This window comes from Orycteropus afer, unplaced genomic scaffold, assembly GCF_000298275.1.
Source record: "Orycteropus afer afer isolate SDZICR_OR568_19922 unplaced genomic scaffold, OryAfe1.0 scaffold00157, whole genome shotgun sequence".
In the NCBI taxonomy this organism is placed as follows: Eukaryota; Metazoa; Chordata; class Mammalia; order Tubulidentata; family Orycteropodidae; genus Orycteropus; species Orycteropus afer.
In genome coordinates, this window is record NW_006921744.1 from 779,055 (window position 1) to 805,350 (window position 26,296).

The 26,296-nt window shown below is 37.4% G+C and overlaps 1 protein-coding gene across 1 annotated transcript in view; it reads right to left on the reverse strand.

Moving 5' to 3' along the window:
- Positions 1 to 4,878: 4,878 nt before the first annotated feature.
- The window catches only part of SETDB2 (SET domain bifurcated histone lysine methyltransferase 2), a 57,263-nt gene continuing 35,845 nt past the window's right edge, over positions 4,879 to 26,296 (reverse strand). The window contains exons 5-13 of the mRNA XM_007946349.2: positions 24,103 to 24,666; positions 18,454 to 18,570; positions 17,592 to 17,761; positions 14,841 to 15,066; positions 14,234 to 14,333; positions 12,662 to 12,755; positions 9,501 to 9,838; positions 6,336 to 6,424; positions 4,879 to 4,996 (exon numbers count right to left, since the gene is read on the reverse strand). Of these exons, the coding sequence (XP_007944540.1) occupies positions 4,879 to 4,996; positions 6,336 to 6,424; positions 9,501 to 9,838; positions 12,662 to 12,755; positions 14,234 to 14,333; positions 14,841 to 15,066; positions 17,592 to 17,761; positions 18,454 to 18,570; positions 24,103 to 24,666 (1,816 nt within the window). The remainder of the gene's footprint in view (positions 4,997 to 6,335; positions 6,425 to 9,500; positions 9,839 to 12,661; positions 12,756 to 14,233; positions 14,334 to 14,840; positions 15,067 to 17,591; positions 17,762 to 18,453; positions 18,571 to 24,102; positions 24,667 to 26,296) is intronic.

A 26,296-nucleotide genomic window follows, 5' to 3' on the forward strand; every position in this document is an offset into this window, starting at 1 on the left:
CAGTGACAGGCTCAGGTATGGTAGGGATCGTGAGGCTGGCACAGGACCAGGTAATGTTTCATTCTGTTGTATATAAGCTGGCCGAGTTGAAGATGACTTGATGGTACATAACAACACATGCATGTGAAGATTGGGGATTGAATAAGGAAGACAATTAGTAAGAATTATTGATGGCTTTGAATTTGTTGGCAAAGAATATTGTGTACCATGGACTGCCAGAAGAACCAACAAATCTATCTTGGAAGAGGTACAGCCAGAATGCTTTTACCCAAAGATGATGATACTTTGTCTCATGTACTTTGGACATGTTATCAGGAGGGACCAGTCACTGGAGAAGGACATCATGCTGGGTAAAACAGAGGGTCAGCAAAAAAGAGGAAGACCCTCAATAAGATGGATTGACACAGTGGTTGCCAACAGTAGGCTCAAACATAAAAAGAATTTTGAGGATGGCCCAGGACTAACCAGTGCTTCTTTCTGTAGTACATATGGTTGGTGTGGTAGTTATGTGTCAGCTTGGCTGGGCCTGGTTTTGAGTGGCTGGGCAGCCAGAGGTAGTTATTTCCCATGATGAGACTGGTAATCAATGCCAGGGTGGAATCTTCTGTGAGCAGATGAATAGCTGCCTTAGGGATGTAGTCCACTTCCAGTATATAAGCAGCTGTGAGAAAATTATCTAGCTTTTTGGCACATCTGGATCCTGCATTTGGCCAAGTCTTCATCTCAGTGGCCTGCCACGTTGTCTGCTCATCATGGGACTGTTTCTGGACTTGAACTAGTGGCCTGCCCTGTTGCTTGATAATTTTTGGACTGTGCCATTTTACTTGATGACCTTAGGTTCATCAGTCTCAGTAGCCAGCAGCTGAGTTAAGAGAAGGCTCCAGCTTCAGCGGGCCAGGAGCAAGAGGCAGAGCTGAAGCCCAAGGTCGAGGGGCTTGCAACCAGCCCCTAGAACTGGAACTAAGAACTCGGACTTTTAGCCTCCTAAATTGTAAGAGAATAAAATCCCTGTTCAAAAAACCCATCCATTTGTGGTATTTTGTGTTAGAGCAGCCCTGGAGAACCGAAACAGTTGGTATGAGTCAAAACCAACTCTGTGCCCAGGACACTGGCCAAAGTAAGCCAAGTGTGACTGGTTATTAGGTTTCTGTTTCTTATAGCTTGACTCTACCTAAAACAAAATATTCAAATTCCTCCAGGTTTCTATTCCCTCTTCTTCTGTGTTTGTACTCAAGTAGTGAAAATAATTGGTGGAAATAATTTTCATCTCAAGAGTTTGCCAGAAATGTCATCATAATAGTTTTTTCTTCCTCCCCTCAAATGGTTGATGGGACATTGTTTCATAGTATGAGATAAAGCTTCTCTAACTAGCATTAAGTATTTGGGAATAATACACATGAAATTAGTACTTACATATCCCTATCTTATGGCTTTTGTCTTCAAGGCTGTTGTCAGTGTTCATTTTAACATGATTTGCAAATGTTTATTAAATACTTACAAACCAAAAAAACCAAATTCACTGCCATCGAGTTGATTCGACTCATAGTGAACCATCCTTGGGTTTCTAAGGCAGTATCTCTAAAGAAGTAGACTGCCCAATCTTCCTTCCAAGGAGTGGCTGGTGGGTTTGAACTGCTAGCCTTCTGGTTAGCAATCAAGCGTCTTAGGCAGTACACCACCCAAACTCCCTATTAAATATTTAGTAGAGAAAAATGACTATTATATAGTTTATTGACTATATATATATATATATATATATATATATATATATGTCATAAAAATGACTATTTTATATATATACCGGAACTCTGGCAGCATAGTCCCTAAGGCACTTGAACGCTAACCAGAAGGCCGGTGGTTCAAACCCACCAGCCACTCCTCAGAAGGAAGGTTGGCAATCTACTTCCATAGTGATACTGCCTCAGAAACCCAAGAAGGGGTCACTATGAGTCGGAGCCAACTCGACAGCATATAACAACAACAAATATATATATATATATATGTAGTTCATGGAACCCTGGTGGTGTAATGGTTAAGTGCTTGGCTGGTAACCTAAAGGTTGGTGGTTCAAATGCACTCAGTGGCTCTGTGGGAAAAATGACCAGATGATCTATTTCCAGAAAGATTATATCCTATAAAACCCTGTCATGTGTGGTTGCCAAATTGAAAATCAACTCAAGGACACCTAACAAGAGTTCATATACCCATCCCCTGGTGTAAGAACATCACCATCACCTTTAAGCTTCCCTGTAGCCCTTCTCTTAGAGGCAATGACCACCCGAATGTTGCACTTGTATAGCTTATCACTTTTATATCATAAAACTATACACAATTTTTGAACTTTAAATGAGGAATTTATATATTTGTCTGCAAATTGTTTTAAACTCAACATTCCAGTTATGTATTTTATTCATTTTCATTGCTGTTCGAGTTGATCACTATTCATCCTTGTTTCTAATGGTATTTCCAGTTTTTTAATTATCAGTATTTAAATATTGTAACACATCTTCAGATATAAAGTTAAAGAGTTTTTCCAAAGTTTCCATCTAGGAGAATTGCTGGATTAGGGAGTATGCACAGTTCAACTTTACTACTGAAAACTCTGCCTACTGCATGGGCTTGTGATGCCATCCAATTGTGGCTTTATACTCACTTATGGTTTGGGCTGCTCTTTCATGGCTTCGGTAGCTGTATTACTATTTTTTTTTTAAATAAAAATAGATTTTCTGCTTTGTGGATATAGTTTTCTAATATGCCTTCATGATTTTCTCGGTAGCACATTTTTTTTTCATTTTCTTCTTTTCTAGTATATTTGTAGGTTGTTTTGAGCACTATTTTTGTTGTTGTTGTTGTGTTTAAATAAAATGGCCTTTAAGGAGTAGGTCCTCATGTAGGGGGAAAGCGAGCCAGGGCAGCTTTCCTAGCTTCATGGTCTATAGGGTCCCTCCTGTGTTATGAAAATGACACAGATCGTCTTTAGGTAAGTCTCTGTCCTAGATTGGAAGGTATTTCTTAGACACCCTAGTAAGCCTGATCTTCTCATGGCTCTTTAGTGAGTTCTTGTGGATTTCATTGTATTCACCCAAAACTGGTACCTGGAGAGCCTTCTCCCAGCTTTGCTGGTTCAGATATTTTTGCTGGGCACTCCACTCTGAGTGGGGTTTTCGCCTCTCATAGGTAAGCACCTGTCGTAATACTGTGTCCTAGAGTTCTTAGGACCCTGAAAATTCCCTTCTTCCTGCTGCTGTCCCTACACAGCTGCTATATGCACAAGCTTGGGTGAATCCTGCTGTTGGTGGTGATTTGGCCCCAACCACATTCTGGGTTTTGGAGCTATTCTGCACTAGCTTTATTGAAGATGCCGTTAGTGGGTTTTCTTCTTGTGCTATCCTAGTTGCTCTTTCTGAGTGGATATGGACCCAAAACCTAGTGCTGCCCTCTTGATTTTGCCTCCTGAAATCTCCATTAATTGATTTTCTTCTGTGAAACTAATCTTGTATTCCTGATATGACCCTCAGTTGGTATTAAGAAGTATCTTCTTAATACACTGCTGGATTCTACCTGTTTGTATTTGTTTTAGGATTCTTAGATCTATTTCGAGGAGTAATACTGGCTTATAGTTTTCCTTTCTCAGACTGTCCCTGTCAAGTTTGTTATCAAGGTTATGCTTGTGTCATAAAACAAGTTGGAAAGTACATTCTCTTTCCATGTTTTCTGTACAGAAATCCAAACCTGATTTTGAGAGGCCTGTAAATATTAAGTGATTCTGCCCAAGGCTACACAGCCAGTAAGTGCTAAGAGTTAAGACACGGATTGCAGGTTTTGTTAATTTAGGGCATTCTCCAGTATATACATGGCATTGCTTTATCTTCCATTTCTCTAATGCAGTTACCTTCATAAGGTGTACTTTTAAACCAGCCATCACATAATGGTCCTTGTGAAAACTGTCACAGAAGACTAGGTCATATTTAAAGATACTGCTCCAGTTTAAAACACATCAAAGAAGAAGGATTCAGGCTGGGAATAAATGCATAAACACAGTTAAATGGAAAAGAAGATGAAAAAGGGCTGAAAACAGGTTAAAAAGCAATGAAGATAGTAACATATACTGAAGCAACAAAAATTAGACTCAATTAGCATTGGACATTATTATAAAGACTTAATTGTTTACCTAATGATAATAAAATGGATTTCATGACAGTAAATAATTTGCTAGGAATTATAATTAATTAATTAATTAAAATTAATTTGTAGGTAAAGAGGTGAAATATGGCTCTTTGGAGCATGAATAAGGAGTCCTGGTGGCACAGTGGTTAAAGTGCTTGGCTGCTAACACAAAGGCTGGTGATTCAAACCCACCAGCTGCTCTGTGGGAGAAAGATGTGGCAATCTGCTTCCTTAAGATTTGCAGCCTTGGAAACCCCATGAAGCTGGTCTACTCTGTTCTTGAGTGTGTTGGAACTGACTTGATGGCACTGAATTTGGTTTGAGGCATGAATTAAAAAATAATAACCACAAAGCGACAATAAGAAATAGCTTAATTCTATTGTGACATTTATCTTAACATATACAGTTTACAAATAAGTTACAAATTATACAGTGAATTTCAAATATACACTTCTACCCTTCTTGTGTAAAGTTGAATAAAGTAAGAATAAAGAAATTCCCTATATTATGAAAATTTCCTTATTTTGTTCCAAGCATTTCTAAGTCACACAAATAAAATTAGAAATAAAATATGAGCCACCTGATGAGGTTAAATTGAGAGGAATTAGCTTGAATGACCAAACCTAAGTTAATTCCCAACTGAGGATTCTTTTGCATGGCTCTAATTTCAGATCCAGGAATTAATTTCATGAACAAGCATTAGCTACATATTTATAATATTTTTTTTCTGCACTTATTAGCTCCACATTGGCAGAGGATTTCTTTCTCAGGCATACTCCCAGCCTCATAACCATAATCCCAGGTTAGTTCTGTTCTTGCTTTCACATACCTAGAAAGTAGAAATGAAAAAACATAAATGACAATGAATAACTACCAAATGAACCACACTTGATTATACCAAGGTTTACATTATCATTAACTGTTCTCAAAAATAAGATCTAGTCTCTCTCCACCACTTCCACTATTCCCACACCTATTGTTGTTGTTGTTATTTACCATCGAGTTGGACCTGACTCATAACGACCCCTCCTTGGGTTTCCGAGGCAGTATCACTGTGGAAGTAGATTGCCCAACCTTCCTTCTGAGGAGTGGGAAAGATCTTTTATTAGAAATAATCACTTGAGTTTTATTTCAAATTTATTATAATCCTAAATGTTATGGGTTGGAATTGTACCTCTCTACCAAAAGAAATGTGGAAAGTCAACCCCAGTACCTGTAGACATGAGCCTCTTTGGAAACAGGGGTTTCTTTTATATGTTGATGAATCCACACTGTTGTTGTTGTTACTTGCCGTCGAGTCAGCTCCGACTCATAGCGACCCCTCCTTGGGTTTCCGAGGCAGTATCACTACGGAAGTTGGATTGCCCAACCTTCCTTCCGAGGAGTGGCTGGTGGGTTTGAACCACCAGCCTTCTGGTTAGCAGTCAAGTGCCTTAGGCACTATGCTACCAGAGCTCCTGAATCCACACTAAAGGACCAAAAAAAAAAAAAAAAAAAAACCAAACTCACTGCCAGGGAGTCGGACCCGACTCCTAGTGACCCCTCCTTGGGTTTCCGAGGCGGTATCTCTACAGAGGTAGATTGCCCGGTTTTCCTTCCAAGTACTAGAGTACAGTGGGTCCTCAACTTAAATCACCTCTGCGTTGTCTCTTTAAAAAATAAAAGCCACCTGCTTTGTGGTATTTGTGTTAAGGTAGCACTAGGAAACTAATACATAATTTCCTAAGAAGGAACTCATCATTATCCATGCAGAAGAAGAGTGTTTTGAAAACACTGGAATTGAGTAATATGTTAAGACTTTTAGTGTGAAAGTAGTCAGGAAGATAATCTTGACTTAAAAGTCCTTATCCACTGTAAGTGGAAATAAGATACAAAATTTCAGCTATTCAAATTTTGACCAAGAACAGTTTGGGATAACTAAATACTCTAGAACAACAGAAATTCTAGGGTTATAGAACACATCTCCTTTTTCTCGGAAGGAAGGTTGGGCAGTCTACTTCCGTAGTGATACTGCCACGAAAACCAAGGAGGGGTCGCTATAAGTCAGCTCTGACTCCATGGCACATAACAACAACAACAACAACAGACAGAACATTATGGAAAAACAACTTGCTATTGTTATTTTTAAAGTCATAATTTCAATCATATAAGCAAAATACATTTCAAACCTGTTGGTGAAGAAGGCCACCAATGGAAAATCCTTGTCATGTGTTTCTACAAAGACATTCTGTACCAAGAGATTTGGGCAACAGCTATGCTGTTAAAAAAATAAAAAAATAACCACACAGGTTAAATATAAAGTTTGATGTCTTGTGTGCTCTGAAGCGTTAGAATACGAATCTGTTTCTAATCAATCTTTTTTTTTTCTGAATAGTATATAAAATGTAGCTCATGCCAGTTCTTTTAATAAGCTGGAACCCTTTCAGAAAAGCCCTGTTCTGGCAATCTTATATACTGCTAGTAGAAATGCAAAATGGTACAAACCCCTATAAAAGACAATTGGTCCATATGTTATCTTTATAATAGATGCATTTATTCTTTGATTAGAAATCCCACATCTGAGAATGGATCCTACAGATACATCTGAACATGAATAAAATTATCTATGTACAAAATTACTCATTGAGCATTGTGCTATTAATGAAAGTGTAGACACAAGTCCAAAGTCCATATAAGGAGGACTGGTTAAATTTGGTATATCCATACAGTGAAATTCATGCACCTACAACCAAAAAATATACAAACAAAAGGAATGAGGAGCTCTCTCTGTGTAATGATACAAAATATCTCCAGGATATACTGTTATTTTAAGAAGCAAGGTATAGATCAGTGACTATAACAAGCTACCTTATGTGAAAAAGGGAGAACACATACTTATATTTAATTATACTTGCTTCAAGAAATACTGGAAAAATACACAAGGAAGTTTATGTGCTATAGAAGTTTATGTACCTATAGAGGATGGAGTTGAGGTAAGACAAACGCAGGCCCAGTACTTCTCAAGATGTAGTTTTTTATTTCATTTTAATTTTTGAACCATGTGACTATATTATCTATGCATAAAAATTAAAAAAAAAAAAAAAAGAAAAAGCAAGCAAGCAAGCAAAGCACAGTTTTTTCTCCACAAACATGGGAGGGGCCCAGGTGACTCTGGATTGGGAGACTTGAAACCAGCTGTACATTCTCCTTGTGCAGCACCATCAACACAACAGATGCAGAACAAAACCACAATGGTCCTTTGTCCTGAACAGCAAATCTATGGAGGATGTGGGCAGGGAGTGGAGGATTCTATTCATTATTATCAAATATCCTAACTAGGAAAGAGAAAAAGAAAAATGCCAAATAAACAGATTCATCTAGAAAACAAAATTTGCTTTGGTTTTAAAGATTTTCTGACTTCTCTTCTACTGGCAACTCAATACATGTAATTCATGTAAAATGATCACTCAGCACATAAACTGCAAAACGGTCATATCTTAAAGAGATGTGCTAAGCTCACTCTGAAGTAAATGCCTGTAAGAATTACGTGCCACACGTGCTTCCCTTCCTCTACTTCCTTTTTCTTGTTTAAGCTGTTTTTTTTACCCCAGTAAAATAACTTTTTATTTGACATCTACAAGATTTTGGCATCTTGCAGCTTTTGAGCAGGTTTATACAATCTCAATTTGTCGTAATGCAACCTGTGCAAGCAAAAAAAAATAATAATAATAAAAAGAAAAAGGAAACAGAAAGACCAACTGTCCCAACTTACTTATAAACATCTATTATAGGTGAAACAAAACGGCTCCATATTATGTATCAGTGTCCATTCATAGTTGTATATTATCATTGTTAACAGTTTGAGATAAACTCTACAATGTCTTACAACACAACAAACAATATTCAAGTTATTTAGTAACAACAACAACAAAAAGAAAAACGGAACAGCAGAAGCCTGAAGTGCTTCCTCAACAACAACAAAAAGAAAAACATACAGCAGGAGCCTCAAGTGTTTCTTCACTGTCTCCTTTATAACTCAAGTGGGGTTTCCTTTCATTAGTGACAGAGCACAGCAAAAGAATTAGGTGAAAAAAGACTGTTTGCAAGGTGGAGGCCAATTTGTTTATGATATTTTTATTTTGAGTTTTCTGTTACTTGCAGTAGAATGTAATCCTAAACTAGCACATGGAATTCTGTTGTTCCCCCCCCCCCCTTTACTTCTACTTTAAGGAAAAAGTCAAGGCCACCCCACAAGGAGGAAGAAGAGCTCTGATGGGATCAGAGAGAGAAAAGTAAGGCCATATCTGGGGGACAATGTGCTACAGAGAGGAGCCTTCCAAAGGATATATGAAGGGGGTCAAAGCGCTTGTCCTCACTTTTCATTCTCAAGGGTGTGGAGCCCGGATAGTACGGAGCATGAAGAAGTGGTGGCCTGGCTCTCACACACGTGGTTCAAATAAGCAAGACAGAAGAGAACATATAAACACTGGGACCACAGGCTGAAGGAGATGTTTTCTCCTGGTGGATTCTGGGACCATGCATTCCTAGATATCCAAGAATGATGGTAAGAGGTAGGATGGAATAAGGAGTTGCCATGTGGCAACTCTTCCCCACACAATACAAATGATGTTTCTTATCATGAATATGGTAAAATTAACCTTAAAATCAGAGAAATCATAAATATTTCCCTCTAGAAATGAACAACAACAAAAAATTTATTACATATACCCCAAATATATATACAAATAGAAAATGGCTATGATTTGGGAATAAAAAAAGGAAGAAGATAGTAAAAAACAATATTCTGACAAATGTATTTGTTTTCTACATAAAACTAATCATTCAAAACTTAAAGTAATTAAATTCAATTGTTATTTTTAAACAAAGGCATTTCTGAATATGACCTATTCAGTATTATATAAAACTCAAAAAAGAACAACTTATTCTGTGTCCCACTGGGATGGATTATTTGGGAAGTAACAAATTGTGAAAACCTTTCAATAAACTGAAATAATTCCTTTCTTACACATAATTTAGTTTTTTAAAAAATTGTTAGCATTAAGGTAAATGCCTATTACTATGTACTAGGCACTGTTATCAGCACTTTACATATATTAATTCATTGAATCCCTACAAGAAAGTTACTATTATTATTTCTATATTTTGTAGGGCAACTAAGGCATAGAGAAGTTCAGTAACATGCCCAAGGCCATACAGCTAATCAGAGGAGAAAATGGAATTCTAATCCAGGAGGTCTGGCTCTAGAGTCTGTTCATCATATTTCCCTCAGGATTTTGCTCAGAAGCATAGAAAAAAAGTTATTTAAAAATATGAATCTCAGCCCATATACTCACATTAAGGAAGCGGCCCACATTTCCTTCTTTTGTGGCATCCAGTAAAAATACATTCCCGTTATTGAACTTCCTTAGATCATCAGATGAAGTGTATTTGGTTTCCCTTGGCAACTCTTCACCACAAAAGACCTGCTGATTTTGAGATGCTGGAGATTTTTCCTCTTGGGGCACTTGTATTTGAACCTCAAATTCCTTTTTTATCCCCTGATTATCCAATGCAGTTGCTTGGTTACACCTTCCCTTGGGTGGCGTTTCTTTACATTTAGTTATATCTATCACATCTGATTCGATCAGCAGACTGTCTTCAGAATTTTCACCTTGGTCTGAGCTTGAGTCCTCTAACAAAAATTTTGGAGGGAAATGTCAGGAAATACACTTCATTGAGCAAAAGCACTGAGATTAACAGCACTAATTAAATGCTAGCTGCATTCATTATTGCTAATCCTTACAATGTGTTAGGGTAGGCAGTATCACTCTAATTTTACAAATGAAAACCTGGAGCCTCTGAGTGGTTAAGAGGTTGCCTGACATAATGAGAACTGTAGCAACAAACCCAGAAATGTTGGGCTCCAAAGCTGGCCTTCTTTCTACTACATAATGCCTTTTTATGAATTTATTTAACCTGTACTCCCTACACACAGCTTTCCTTTCTCATCAATTTTGGAATCTACATTTAAGTATATTCTAAACAACTGTAACAGAAGTAGGTGCGTAGGGAGGTACTCTAGGCCTGTAAGATCTGTCTGAGAGGCCTGAGAAAACCCTCTCAGTGCCACCCTCCACTGTTGTCAGAGTCCCAAGAGCAACAACTGAATTACTGTGGGTTTTGTACACATTAGCGTTTGGTGTTTTTGCTAGATAATCAGACAATTAATTACATTTTTATAATTAATAATACTTTAGAAATAGAAGCATGGCATAATCACTTTTCATACTCAATAAGGGAAATGATTTTTGAGACCCACCAGCCACTCCTCGGAAGGAAGGTTGGGCAATCCTACTTCCGTAGTGATACTGCCTTGGAAACCCAAGGAGGGGTCGCTATGAGTTGGGGCTGACTCGATGGCATATAACAACAACAACAACAACATAAGTATGGATACATAGCACATGCAATAAATAAAATCATTTATTTACCAAAAGCCACCATATGCCAACTAACTAAACAGCACAAAGAAACTGTATTTCTCTAAAATCAATGGTCATGATTTAATCATTAGAGTTGCTGGTTGCTCCTCCTAAATGTAGTAATAGAGTAAATCATGGGCTACTTCTGAGCCATAAGAATATATAATTATGACACTTGGAGGGCCTGCTATGGCAATCTACTTCCGTAGTGATACTGCCTCAGAAACCCAAGGAGGGGTCGCTATGAGTCGGATCCGACTCGATGGCACACAACAACAGCTATATACACTGCAGCAACTAACGAAAATGGCAAAAGAACCAAAAACAATAGTACTCATTATGGCTCACATGCATTAAATGGCTAAATAATTTTAATAAAGGCTTATACAAAAAATGTGCTTTCTTGATAGACCCCCTTCTATCTATTTTCCCCAATCCCCACTCTTTAATATCAGGTAGGGAGCTGAAGGTACAGATGCAAGACTGCTCAAAGAGAGAAAAGAAAGCAAAGGCTGGTCAGTTCCTCAAAATGGACCTCTCTCAGCCGTGTCACTCTCCCTGCTCAGGAATGTACCGAAATTCAGAAGTACCAAAAACCAAGTTTGCTCCGCTGTAGTATTAACTGTGCAACTGATATGACAGCAGGGACTGGTAACTCTGAAAGAGAAGCACTGAGGGCAGCAGCATTTCAACTCTTCGCTAGAGTCACGCTGAGCATCCTCTCAGCAGTGATGGGGAGACAACCGCAGGAGCAGGAGAGTGAACGGTCTTCATTTTTAAAGAAGTCCAACATAAAGAGTTAGCAACTGACTTTTTTGGACAATGGTTCTAAAGTCATAGGTAACACCTATGGACTCTGCAGAATCAAGAGTTGTCTAACCTATCTCATCTTCCCATGTACCAGCTCACTGTTGGCATCTAGAACAGAAGTTGGCAAACTTTTTCTCTGAAGGAAGCATTTGCCTTTGGAGGAATGACTGTTTCATTGTAAGTGTGGACTGTGCTTGTTACTTTCTCAATCCAAGCTAAATTTTATCTTTCTTATAAATCTTTGGCTAGCACAAATAAGGCTATAGGAGATAGCCTTAGGCAAATGTGCTTTTATATTTTTTCATGTTTTTATTGATGTTATTTTGCAAACAGCTAAATACAGTCATCCGGTACTTCATTTAAACTATTACTTTATTTTCAAATGTAACATATTTTATTCCCTTCCTTCCTATTGTGAAAGTAACTAGTTTGCCCTTTGTGATTAGTTTCTCATAAGGTGATACTTTGAGACTGGGCAAATATTCTCTTTCTCATCATACTTTTGCTTATTAATTTTTGCATCCACTGATAAATATTACCTATGGTTATTATTAGGAGCTCTGGTAGCATAGTGCCTAAGGCACTTGACTGCTCACCAGAAGGCTGGCGGTTCAAACCCACCAGCCACTCCTCGGAAGGAAGGTTGGGCAATCCTACTTCTGTAGTGATACTGCCTCAGAAACCTAAGGAGGGGTCGCTATGAGTCGGGGCCGACTCGACGGCAAATAACAACAACAACATGGTTATTATTATTGTTGTGTTTATCCAATGGTATTTTCTAGTTCAAAAAAAACTATTGTTGCAACTATTCAAGTTTGCTTTTGTAGCCTGAAAGCAGTCATAGGCAATATGTAAATTATATATATATATATGTATATATATATATATGTGTGTATATATATATATATGTATGTATATATATATGTAAGTGCATCTTTATTGAAATGTCATAGTTTTTAAGTGTCACAAAATACTGGTTTTCTTCAACCATTTAAAAATGTAAAACCATTTAGCCCTTGAGCCATACAAACAGGTGGCTGGTTGGATTTGGCCTGCAAACCTTAGGTTTACCAACCTCTGATGTAAACAAGTTGTAACTTTCATGCCAAATGTAGCATGTTTGTTATAGAATCTGGGAAAATAAGCTATAAGTAGGGAGCAACAGAGGAATAAAAAGGCAGAACAAAGAGGCAGGCAATCACAGAGTGAAACAGCAAGCCTACTTTTTGTTTCCTTGCCTTTAGAGTTCAGATGTACTAGGGTTGGTTCACACCCATTATCATCTTCTGAGTTGACAGACTCTGAGGAAGCAAATCCCTTAAAAGAAAACAAAGATATCTTTAATTTCTAGGTCAAGAAAAATATTTAGCATTTAGGCCTTTTTCATTAAGTTTCCATCTTCATAGACTGCAAATACTAAACTGTTTTGAAAAGCCTCAAAGCTGGTACCATACCCCTATGTTCTATCAAGCAAAGCTATAAAGACTGAAGACAAAGGTTCAGAATTAAAATGTACCTGTATCCTTCAATTCTAATGATCCTCAGTACTGAGAAAGTAAGGACCCTTGGTGGCACAGTGGTTAAAATGGTTGACTACTAATGGGAAGGTTGGAGGTTTGAACCCACCAGCTGCTCCAAGTCTGCTTCCATAAAGACTACAGCCTTGGAAACCTACGGGGATAGTTCTACTCTGCTATGAGTCAGAATCAACTCCATGGAAATGGGTGAGCTTACTGAGAGCACTGATACCAGATTATAAATTTGGCTTGAACTGTAAGATGTACAAAGATGAAAACACTTTGGGGCTAGTTTCTACTTAACAGGTTAAAGAAGCTGCCTATGTTATAGACACTTTAAATGGTCATGATAACTTTAGTAAAGGGTATGTGCTTACCACGATGCCTGGCGTCCAACTAACTGCTGAATAAATGCTGATCGTTATTATTATTCATGTGTTCAGTACGAATGGTCAATAATTAGTGCTTAGTGGGATGCCAAGCATTATGCTAAGCAGACTTTATGATGTTTATTTCATTTAATCCTAAGTCTGAGATAGAGACTATTATGCTTATTTTAGAGTTAAAGAAAAACAGGCACAGAGATATTACCCAAATCATAAGAACAACTGAAGGTCAAACCCAGATCTCTGTGACCCTATGACTCAAAATCTTCACCATTACCTGATACTGAGGAAGCACCTCCCATACCATTACTAGTGGGGGTGGACATGTGCACAATACCGAGAGCAGAGTTTCTATTTTTCATCAAGCAGCCTTGTGGTGAATCACCATTATTTCTGCCTCTGTTCTTTTTCCGATATCCTTCTCTTCTAAGTTTAAGTCTCTGACTAGCTTTCTTAGTTTAGAATAAGTGTATCATGTAAAATATCACTTCCTGGATGATTCTTCGTTAGGCTACATCTTTCTTTTTTCTGTATCTCAAAATTCTATTCTCCTTAACGTAGATAACTACATCCCTTTTCCTTCATCACTTTTAACTCCTGAACATCTCCCATAAGTTCTCAGAACTGATGCCTCGCAGTATCAGTGGAGCACACTACCAAATCATGACTAACATACTCCTTAGATGTCTAAGTTGAGAACATGCCAACTGCCATGGGGGATAAGAAGTAAATAAAAAAAATACAGTCCCAATATTTCAACAGCTTGCCATTTCCAGGGAAGTGAAAGAGATACTATGCATTATTAAATAGCACAAATAATTTGAACTAGGTAGAAAAGGTCAGATAGTAGTTAATATTCTCAGAGGGCCCAATCTGTTCTTGTGGTTTTTACCATCTTTTCCCCATCGTGTTGAAAAATGGCTGTCTTGGTTTTAGGACTTCTAATGACTGAATGATACTGAATTCTTGAAATATTGTTATACTTCATTTCCCTACAAAGGAAAAAATAATGTTATTCTGTATATCACTAAAAATTCTCTTATTGGACATCAAAATATAGAGAACACTGTTATATAAGTATCTATTATTATTAGGAATGAATCTAAGTAAACAACATTTATGCCATCTCTCACTAGAGCAATATAATCATATTTTAAAGTCAATTCTTTTTAAAGTATGGAACAAGATTAAGGAAACCTATGAAAGCTTTTTAAGTGAAATGGTGACAGAAAATATAAACAACAGCAAAAATTACAAACATCCACAGAGAACCTGATTAAAGTCATGCAAGATAAAACTCCAGGAATGAAACACAAGGAAATAAACTATGATGGCTAGATTTTTAAATGTAAGCATTTCACATTTCTCAGTGTTAAACTTACAGTTTTGAAGCAAGATGATATATAGGTGTGTGAAGGTGGGGGTGGGAAGAAATAAAGAAGGAGAGAGAAACACTCTTGATCAATAATAATTAAGATCAACCTTTACTGAGTTCTTACATAATAGGCTCTTTGGATTCATTATTAAACTTAGGTGGACATTCCTCAGTTTCATCCCTGCTAGGATGTGTTTCCAATTCTAATGGGATAACTTCAACCTCACAATCTGAACATGCAACTTCCATTTTCCTCTTTTTTGAAAATGTATTTTTCATAGTATCTCCTTTTTTCCCATTTTCATCAATAACATCAGATTTTTCAGTGTTGGCTCTGCTTAGTAATCTACCTAAAAGAAAAAAGTGAGAGTTTGAATAAATATAATTATCATAAGCAGCAAATGGACATCTATCTCTATTTCTGCTCTATAATGACAGAACCCTGTGCTATGTATCTTATTTCTAGAATGAATGCAGACATATTAATTCATCCTAGAAAACTGTGGCAAGAAATAATAAACCAGTGACAAATGAGGATCTACTTCATGTTTTCTGGTATATGAAAAACCCAGGGCATGTAATGGAAATTTGTCTATTTTGGTACTGGACAAAAGAGATTTATCTACAGTACTATACAACAAAAATATGGATCAGAAAACATTTTAGAAAATTAAAGGGCTGAACTTTAGTCTTAAAAATGCAGCTTTTGTGTCTAGTTAAAAATACTTATCGATAATTAAACCTCTATTTTCTTTATAAAGAAATCAAATTAAATTTGTGGTGATACATGCCTGTTGCTCTCATAGATAAGTCCTAGAGTAACATTAAAATCTTTGTCTAAAGTTTATGCATTTTCTTCCACGGGACTCAAAATTACAGTTACCGAGTGGTAGTTAAGTTTGTATATCAACTTGGCTGGGCAGCTGGATGTAGTTATTCCCCATTGTGAGACCGGTAATTAACTCCATGGCAGAATCTAATGGAGCACCTGAGTAGCTACTTTAGGGATGTGGGCTGCTTCCACTATATAGGAAGCACCTTTGAAGACGGTCTCTAGCCTTTTGGCATGCTTGAACCCTGTATGTAGCCAAGTCACTGTTTAGCAGCCCGCCACACCCTGCCAATCTTGGGACTTCTTCTGGACTTTAATTAGTGGCTTGCTGTGTTGTTTGGTAACATTGGGACTGTGCCTTTTTACTTGTCAACCTTGGGTTTGTCAGCCTCAGCAGCTGCCTGAATGAAAAAAAGGCTCTAGCTTCAGTGGGCCAGGAATAAGAGGCAGAGCTGAAGCCCAAGGTCGAGGGGCTTTCACCCAGCCCCTAGAGCCTAGCACTTTGAACTGACTTCTAGCCTCCAAAACTGTAAGAGAATAAATTCCTGTTTGTTAAAGCCATGCCATCTGTGGTATATTCCTGTCAGAGCGACACCAAGTAACCAAAACACCAAGTCAAAATTAACAGCTGGATATTTTCACATAAAATTAGATCATGTTAGGTGCATTTTTTAGCAATGCAGATAAAGCCAGTGATAAAGCTTCCTGGACAGCTTTTGGCATTGTACAGGCAGCTGACTTTCATCCAGAAGTTATTTTGGGAATTATGAGAGATGAATATCTAGGCAGGCTGTGTAGTGTTATGTGTCTGTAAGTACTATTAAGGACCCCTTATGGCATAGTGCTTAAAGCATCCGATTGCTAACCAGAAGGCTAGCAGTTCAAACGCACCAGCCACTCCTTGGAAGGAAGACTGGGCAATCTACTTCCACAGTGATATCACCTCGGAAACCCAAGCAGGGGTCGCTGAGTCAGATCTGACTCGACGACCGTGGGTTTGGTTTTTTGATGGCACAAATGGTTACGTCTTAGCTGCCAATGAAAAGACTGGTGGTTTGAATCCACCTAGCCCCTCTGAAGAAGAAAGGCCTGGCAATCTGCTCCTGTAAAGCTCACAGCCAGGAGAACTTTATGGAGCAGTTCTACTCTGTCACACAGGGTCACTATGAGTTGGAATCAACTTGTCAGCACCTAACAACAGAGATCAATGTCATGTGGTAGGAAGCCAAGTGTTACTACTTTGAATTCTGATAACCTTCTGGGCGGCTTCTTGCCCTCACTAGAGGGCCTAAAATTTCAGATGAGGACTGCTCTGGTCCCTAAGTTCTAGCTGCCCAGACTCAGTATATCATATTTCTTTTTGATTGGCTTTAGAGCTTTGTTTCCCATCTTGTCCTACATCATGGCAGACACCAAAAATGAACATTTTTTGTATGGCAGTCTAGGATGAATGGATGGGACTGCTGGAGACAACATGTCTAGCCTGGGGGTTGTGGCCCCAAAGCATCAGTAACCACACAACTTAACCCACTGGTTGGGAAGCTTGGCTCCAGAGCTGTGACTCTTGTGTCCCTGAAATGAAGTGTATTGCCTCCTGTCACTACCTCAGTTACCATATTCAGATATTTATAACAAAATTATCTTGTTAAATTCTAACAATAGCTCATAACATTCAACTAGTTAGTCTGATTGTTGGTCATTTTTACCTTGGCAAGTCAGTTATTTTGTTTGCTTATTTAGATAGTCCTCCATTACCCCAAAGCAGCTGTAGCCAGGAGATAAAAAGATATGTCTTGTACTTAACAGGCTCTCATTCAATAACCCAGTTTTATCTCTAAGTCATTCTTTTCTGTACCTCTGGTACTTCCTAAAGGTACTGATCCCTTCAGTGCTCAAGTTCTCAGTCACTTTTCTTCCTCTGATGTCCTAGATCCTGTTGTTCTTGTCCTTGCTATAAGATCTCAACGGCCCTGACTAGTAAAATGGAGATTGAGAAATGTAGACCCTGCTACAGAATAATTTAAAAAGGAATCTTTGCCTTACCTGAGTAAATGCAAATAAATGTCCCCCTGTCAATGTCATCCAGGCAGCGTACCCCCCACCCCTTCTTCTCAGTTTTGAACACCTGCAGCCTCACTTGTGGACCATGCTGGACAACTCGGTTCTGACATATCTGTCGATTACACTTGCACAACAGGCTGCATTCATAAATGCTGTCAATCAAATATGCAAAAGAAAAAAACAATCAGAGCTCCAATTAAAGCAAGAAACAATTTATGTTGCTACTTCACTGGCACTGAGAGTCACTAAGGGGAACAGACTAAGTGTGAAGGTTCCTAGAGCCAGACTGCCTGGATTACCATCATAGCTGCAGCATTTGTAGTTGTATGACGTTGGACAAGTTACTTAACCATTCTGTGCTTCAATTTCCTATTTTCAAAATGGGGATTATATTGTAGTATGTCCCTCTGAGGGTTGTTCTGTAAAGATTAAATAAGTCAATATTTACAAAGAGCTTGAGACAGCACCTGGCACATAGAAAATGTTAGCTCTTTTAAAATAATAATAATACCTAGGAAAGAAAAGTTTGTTTTTAAAAGGGTTATTATTTGTTAATAACAACCTTGAAAAGTTGAAAACTCCCATTTTTCAGATGGACTTTGCACAGTTTTTTTCTTAATGGGGAAATGGCTGCCTAGGGTAGGCTAGTCTTAGAGGGTCAAGAGCCAGACTCAAAACAGATGAGTCTTCCAGTGCACTCTGTGTGGTCCAAACTTTCATTTCCAAGAAAAATACAGTTTTCTTTTTTTAATTCCTTAGTAATTTAGAGTTTTGGTATTAGACATTGTGAGTATCCACCTTCAAAGATACAAACACCCTGCAACAAATCCTCAAGGTATCTTACCCAGTAGGTATTTGTCTCTGGAGTCTTTTATATTTGTATCCAGTGGTTATTATATTACTTGACAAGGGACAAGTCTTAGCATTCCTTGCTGTCAGCTGAAGACATGCACATTTTGTTCTAAAAGAAAGGCAATGGACGGAGATGTCAGTATTAAAAAGGACAAAGACGATCTTGATGAAAGTGTAAATAGTAAAGGATATTAAGTGTATTTAGAACAGTCATTTGGCTCATGGACATAATGGACATCTTTATTAAATAGAATATACCTCTTTGAAAGACAGGCAACAACCAAAAGTTTACAAGTAACTATAAATGCACTGTATGCTATTTGCTCATGAGGTAAAAACTTAACAATGTGACTTTGAATTTTCAAAACAAATTCTTCTCCTTTTCTATTCAACAGCTTATTTGTGAAAATCCTCCTAGTTCAGCTTGCCTAGAGTGGATAACCACACATCAAACTTGCAAGGGCAGTTTGAGAGATGCCTTATGTCTGACTCCAGTGACAAACAGACAAGGGAGATAGATGCTGGGACTCTGCCTACTACAATCCGTTTTTCATCCTGTTGCTAGATAGGACATTCTGCAACCATAATTTTACTCTGTATTTTTACACCTACGTATTTAGATGATTATTCATCTTGACAAAGACTGATAACCTGACAGAGAGGAAGGACTCTGGGTATCTCAGCTATGAACTCAGTATGTGACTACGTACTGGTGAGCTAGTTCACACCTCTGGATCGTAGTCTCCTTTGTTGAACAAGGGACTTAAAATCTTTTTCTTCCATGGTTTTCTTTTGTATTTTTTCTGTATATACATAGTATACGTCATAGAGTGGTAGCTGCTGTTTATAACAGAAAAAACAATCAATAAACTCATAATTTGGACTGTGTTTATAGATGTAAACATTCATAGCACTTTGTTCCATATATAATTGTTTGCAAAGTTTAAAAAGTATAGGAAAGTACAAATATAATAAATACCCATTTGTTCCCCACCCAGCTTTAGCTATCAGCACTTGTCTAGTCTTTCTTTTTTCCTATACGTAGAATTTAAAACTTAAATACCACACAGAGTCTAATAAAACATAACAGATAAAACTCTCCGGAGGTCTGGGGTGGCCTTTTTTAATACTTTTACATACATCTGTATCCACAAGCAATACATTATTATTTTCCATGTTTTTAAAAATTTACTATATGTATTATTCTGTAACTTGCTTTTTGTTCACTTTAATCTTTTTGAGATCTATTAGTGATATTATATACAAATCTGATTAACTCCTTTTAACTCATCTACAAGTCTTCAGTTGTTACTTGATAGGCAATTAAGTTGCTTCCAGTTTTCCAATATAACAATGCTGCAACACAAATCCTTATTCTATGCAGATGTGTGCATCTCTAGAGTAATAAATAGCTTTCAAGTTTTTTGACTATGACCCACAGTAAGAAATACATTTCCTTCACGATCTTGTACACGTACACATACTTATATGTGTATGCATATATAACTGAAACAATGTGAAACTTTACCCTGACAATGTGTCACGCACTTGGATATTTTAGTACTTAAAAAATGCTCGTTATAATCCATTAAATTGACTTTACATCCCACTAAACCTGGAACTTGGAAACTAATCTGCTCTAGATATACACAAAAGTACGGTTAACGGAGAAGTAGGTATGTTGTGTTAACAGTTTGTCCCCCATTCCTCCCTACCCAAACTCCTTTAAATGACAGTCTGGTTGGGATCAAAATTCTAGTTTCAAATGTATTTTCTTTCAGCACTTTAAGCTAATATATCTCTTTATTGTCTCCTGTTATTTCTAATATAAAAAATGTCAGTTTGTTTTTCTTTTGTAGTTCAGTCTTTTCTAGCTAATAGCTTTTGAGGTTTATCCTATGTATTTTTTAAGTTGCATAATATTATATTTAAATGTACATTTGTTAGTTCCCCTTCTTAGTACACAGTAAGCTTTTCCAATCTAAGTACTTATGTCCTTTTTTAATTCTGGAACATTCTCTGCCATTCTCTCTTTGAATGCCGCAGCCTTCCTATGGTAGTTAAGGTTGTGTGTCAACTTGACTGGGCTGTGGTTTTGAGTGGCTGGGCAGCTGGATATAGTTATTCCCCATGATGAGACTATAATCACCTCAATAGTGGAATCTGCTGTGAGTACCTTATCAGTTGAAAGGGAGTTGCCTTCGGGGTGCGATCTGCTTCCACCAGACCAAACTCACTGCCGTTGAGTCAAATCTGACTCATAGCAACCCCTCCTTGGGTTTCTGAGGCGGCATCTCTACGGAAGTAGATTGCCCAGTCTTACTTCTGAGGAGTAGCTGATGGGTTTGAACTGCCAGCCTTCTGGCTAGCAGTCAAATGCCTTAGGCACTACACCACCAGAGCTCCTCTGGTACATAGTAGCTACCCAATAAATAAATGTTGAATCAATGAATAATTGTTTTGTTCTGGTGTATAAGCTCCACAAGAACAAAGACATTCTATACCCCATTGTGTCCCTGAAGCCAACACAGCACCAACTACATAATGGGTGCTCCATAAATAGTTACTGAATGAGGAAAAAAGGGATGAAGGAAGGGAGGGAAGGAATGGATGCACAAATATAAAATTTGCTTCGTGAGTTTTATTTTATGGGCATGTTATTGTCCTTGCCATTACGGTAGCTCTTTGCCTGCTGGGGTGACCCAAACCATAGTTGTATCAGAATTGGGTTGCTGTAGTTTTCCACTGATTTTAATCACAGGGCATGGTACTACTAAACAATCTCCTGTATTCCAGACATATTCTTTTTTACCTCCATTATGTAGTATCAATCAAGTTTTCCCTTGAACGCTCTCTTTTCTTCTCAGTTGTATACTGGAGATTTTCATTTTATCCTCCTTATTTCTTAACCTATCACTTATTTCCCCGTTATCTTTTTGCATTCCAGATCTCACTAGCTGGGCTTTGCAATTCACTGATTCTTTTTGCAGCTACACCAAGGCTACTGTTTAGTCCATCTATTAGTTTTTTGTTTTTAATTTCAATGACTATAGGTTTTATTTCTAATATTTAAAAAAATAAATACATATACCATTTCTCTTTTATAACCCCTTTCTAGTTTCACAGTCTAGTATTTTATCTCTTTGGACATTTTAAATACCTATTTTAAAGTTCCTTTCAGTTAGATTCTTCATTTCTGATTTCTCAGGTGTGCATGTTCCCATTCGTCGTGGCTTACACTACCTTCACAGCCCTTTGTGCTATTTTCATGTGTAATTCTGGTGGGATTTATTCCTGTATGCTCTTCTATGCTTGGCAGTTTCTCCCATTTTGCTCTGACCTTACGGGTTCCACTGATCTGAAGCAGGTTTGCAATAGTACATTTCTAGGTCCTGTGAGATATTAGCCTCGTTCCCAGAGTCTCTATTCCCCTGGAGTGCCCAGTTACCACTCTGCCATACAGGGGATATGTTTAATTCCCATCCCTGGCTACACTGCACATGTCCATTTCCAGATTCTAATGGGCTTCAGCCTTTGCTTACTTTTGTAATTTCCCTAATTTCTGACCCATGGATGAAAATATGTATAGTGGTGGTATACGTTATGTGAGGGTTAGTACCTATAGTCTAAAGACAAAAAAATCACATGTAGTGCAAATTACCCTTTAAAAAAACTCCTTAAACTGCCATATAGCACAGTGTAATCTGTCTAACAGCTAGTATTTCCCTCCAGCACTACAGACTGGGTTTGGGCAAATGAAGTCACTGGATAACATTCAGAGACAATGTTTACTAAAAAAAAAAAAAAAATACTTAAGCAAAATAAACTTAGCACAGTGACAGGAGTCCTATGTGAGAGGCCAAACTAGGGCAACAGCAGACTTTTATATTCCATCTCACAGTCTGAGAGCATAGTGAAAACTATTATCTATTTAAATCATTTCTTTTTTTTTTTTGCCCACTTCACACAGGTAGCTAAGTTTGCATTAAATAAAGGACAAATAACGCAACTCTACTGCATATGTGCATACCTACAAATGCATGTATATTACATTTACAGATAATTTAAAAATTATTTCATTGCTAATTTTCAGTCTTCTGATGAGGATCAAAGACTATAGCCTTCAGTATGGATTATAACTCAACATAAAGAGAGGAAAAATCCTCACAACTGGACTAGTAAGCACCATCATGATAAATGAAGAAAAGACTGGTGCTGTTAAGGATTTCATTTTAGGTGGATCCATAATCAACACCCATGGAAGCAGCAGTGAAGAAATCACATTCTTAAAGCAAAAAGGTTTTCAAAGTCTTAATACAGAACATGTTTTAATTTACTACAGAATTTCAATGCTATGATCAAGAAAATATTAATTATAAACACTATTAACGTTCTAGAAAATTATTGTTGTTAGGTGCTGCTGGGTCAGTTTTGAGTCATATCAACCCTATCTACAACAGGATGAAACAGTGCCCAGTCTTGCACCATGCTCACAATCGTTGCCGTGGTTGTTGAGCCCACTGTTGCAGCCAGCGTTATGAATCCATCTCATTGAGGGGCTTCCTCTTTTTTGCTGACCCTCTACTTTACCAAGCACGATATCCTTTTCCAAAGACGGCCCCTTCTGACAACATGGCCAAAGTATGAGAGGTGAAGTATGGTCATTCTCGCTTCTCAGGAGCATTCCAGCTGTATTTCTTCCAAGACAGGTTAGTTTGTTCTTTGGCAGTCCATGGTATATTCCATACTCTTCACCAACACCACAATTCAAATCCATCAGTTTTCCTGTAGTCTTTCTTATTCACTGTCCAGTGCTCACATGCACATGAAGCTACTGAATAGACAATGGCTTGGGTCAGGAGCACCTTAGCCATCAAAGTGACATCTTGCTCTTTACAAAGCTCTTTACATCCTTTGATTTCTTGACTGCTGCTTCTATGGGTGTTGATTGTGGATCCAAATAAAATGAAATCCTTGACTATGTCAATCTTTTCTCCATTTATCATGATGTTGCTTATTGCTCTAGTTGTAAGGATTTTTGTTTTTCTTTATGTTGAGATATAATACATACTGAAGGCTGTACAGTCTTTGATCTTCATCAGAAGACTGAAAATCAGCTATGAAATAATTTTTCAATTATTTGTAAGCGTAAAATACAACAAATAACAGTAGTTAAAGCACAGATTCAAGTCCTAGCACTACAATTTATTTGCCCTATGACTGGACAGTTGAGTTCTCTAACTCTCAATTTCCTCATTTCTAACATGGAGATAATACCCCTACCTCATGGTTTTTTGTGAGAATTAAAAGAAAATGTATGTAAAGCACTTATTCTATTGAGAACAGCCTGGCAGTTGTATATATTCAATAAACAGTATTTGCTATAACTGTTATTGTTGTAATAATGGTACTAGATTAAAAGAACTACTTATCCTTAGAAGAACTAATTTTCAAATTATAATACTTGGTGAAGAGTTTTCTTTCCTATTGCTCTTTAAACAGTGCATCTCTTCATTTTAGACTTTTGGTGAATAGGTTTTAGATAGACAGACAGGTAAAGATAAACTGAAACACAGCAGGATTTCATGACAAGTATCCCTATATTCAGAAGATTAATTCAAATGTATTATTTTCTACTCACATGTCTATGCAGCCCTCAGAACAGTCACATGAATCAGTAAACATGTTGGAAAAGTTGTTTAGATAATATCCTCGTGGCCACATAGTCTTTCTGTACTTAAAATGTGGAAGCTTTCTACTGTCAATTTCATTACAGAAAGATATGGGCACCGATTCCACTCCACTGCTAATATCCACATCAGAAACAATTTCTTCTTGCTTTGAGAAATTCCGAGTCAACTGAACATAGGTATTGAAAGAAAAGTTATCTGTAAATAAAAAGTTACACTCTGTCTCAATCAGGTAACGAAAAACTTCCTCCACGTTTCGAAGACTCCTTCCACAAGGGGTTTTATAACTCACATGGAGTGCTGAGGAGTGAGAGTTTGTCTTTGCGTGTCGTCTTTGGAAATGGCATTTGATTGGCAGCTGCAGAGGGTTTTCTCCCTTGAAAGTTAGTGGCATTTTTATCAGACAAGCACCAGAGCAGTCATGAAGTTGGTAAGATGAATTCAAAGATGATTCTTTTTCTGTTAATTTTACAATTTCATTTTCCAAAGGGAGAATTTCCTTATTTTCTGTAGATCTGTAAAAAATCAGTTATTTATTAGTGTTCAAATTTCAGTACAGTTCCCCATTTTTAAAAAACACCAAACAGTTCCTATTATCTTCTTCCTAGACAACACTAAAAAGTAAGCCAGACTGTGAAATAAACATTTCACTATATTCTGCAGCCATATAAAGGATATACCTAATTACAGAATAAATACTCCAGAAAGCTGCGGTTATAGCTATAATTTCTCATAGGTGCTTTATGGTGGCTGGCAAATTAAGAGCTCATTTATAACACACACTCAATAAAGAGCTGAGGAGGATTATGCTGTCCAGAATGCTTGGTTCAAGCTTTGTGTCTGAAAAATAAGACTAGCCAAAAAAGAATGAATTCATGCTGCTTGTTTGCCTTCAAATTATTTATTTTCCAAAATATGTAATCCACTTAGCAACATAGTGACACAAGCATCATAATGACACATTTGAAAATAATGGAAAAATGACAAGAGAAAATGGGGTGGCTATTGATTTCAAGAAAAAATCCATGAAAGGATACCATATGTTCAGAAGTCAGATTTTAAATTTCCACTAAGAATCTGCGTTCTCTTCTATGTAATATTTTCTGTCATCAGGTGTCTATTACTCATTACAAAAGAAGTTTTTAAAAATATATTTTTATATTCACTATATACAACAGCAATATATAATGGAAATTTATTGATGGAAATGGCCTGTATCTGTGCAGTCCAATACAGTAGCCACCAGACACGTGGCTATTGAGCATTTTTAAATGTGGTTAGTGCCACCAAAAAAATGCAATTAAAATTTTTAATTTAATTCAAATTTAATTAGTTACATATGGCTCGAAAAACTCAAACTCAATGCCATCAAGTCAATTTTGACTCAAAGTAACCTCCACTGGGTTTCCAAGGACATAAATCTTTATGAAAGTAGACTGTGTCATCTTTGTCCCACAGAGCAGCTGGTGGGCTTGAACTGCCAACCTTCTGACGGGCAATCAAATGCCTTACTCAATATGTCACCAGAGCTCCTTTACATATGGCCTAAAAAAAAAAAAAAAAAGAAAGAAAGAAAACAACTGCCACTGAGTCAATTCCAACTCACAAGAACCCCCTTTGGATTTCTGAGGCAGTAAATCTTTATGGTAGTTGATTGCCCAGTCTTCCTTCTGTGGAGTGGCTGGTGGGTTTGAACTGCCAACCTTCTGGTTAGCAATCAAAATGCCATAGGCACTATGCCTCCAGAGTTCTTTACATATGGCTAGTGGCTACTATATTGGACACAAAAAAATGTAGCTTTCTCATCCTTTTTCCACATAGTTAGTAATTTTCTGCAGAGGTGTTCCACAATTTATTTAGTCTTCTACTGTTTTCAATCTTTTACTATTACAAATCATTGATACAATAAGCAAACTTGTATATAACCATTTCAAACATGTAAGAATATTGCTACAGAATACATTCCCATAAATGATAAATGGATTAGTAATTTGTTAACACTGCCAAATTACCCTCCATGGGATCTGTACCTATTCAGCCCCTCCAGCAATTTAATGGGAGTGCCTGCTTTTATAGACCCTCATCAATCAAGTGGGTCTTGATGTTTTTGAAACTGACAATCTAATAGGTGAAAGGGTACAGTAT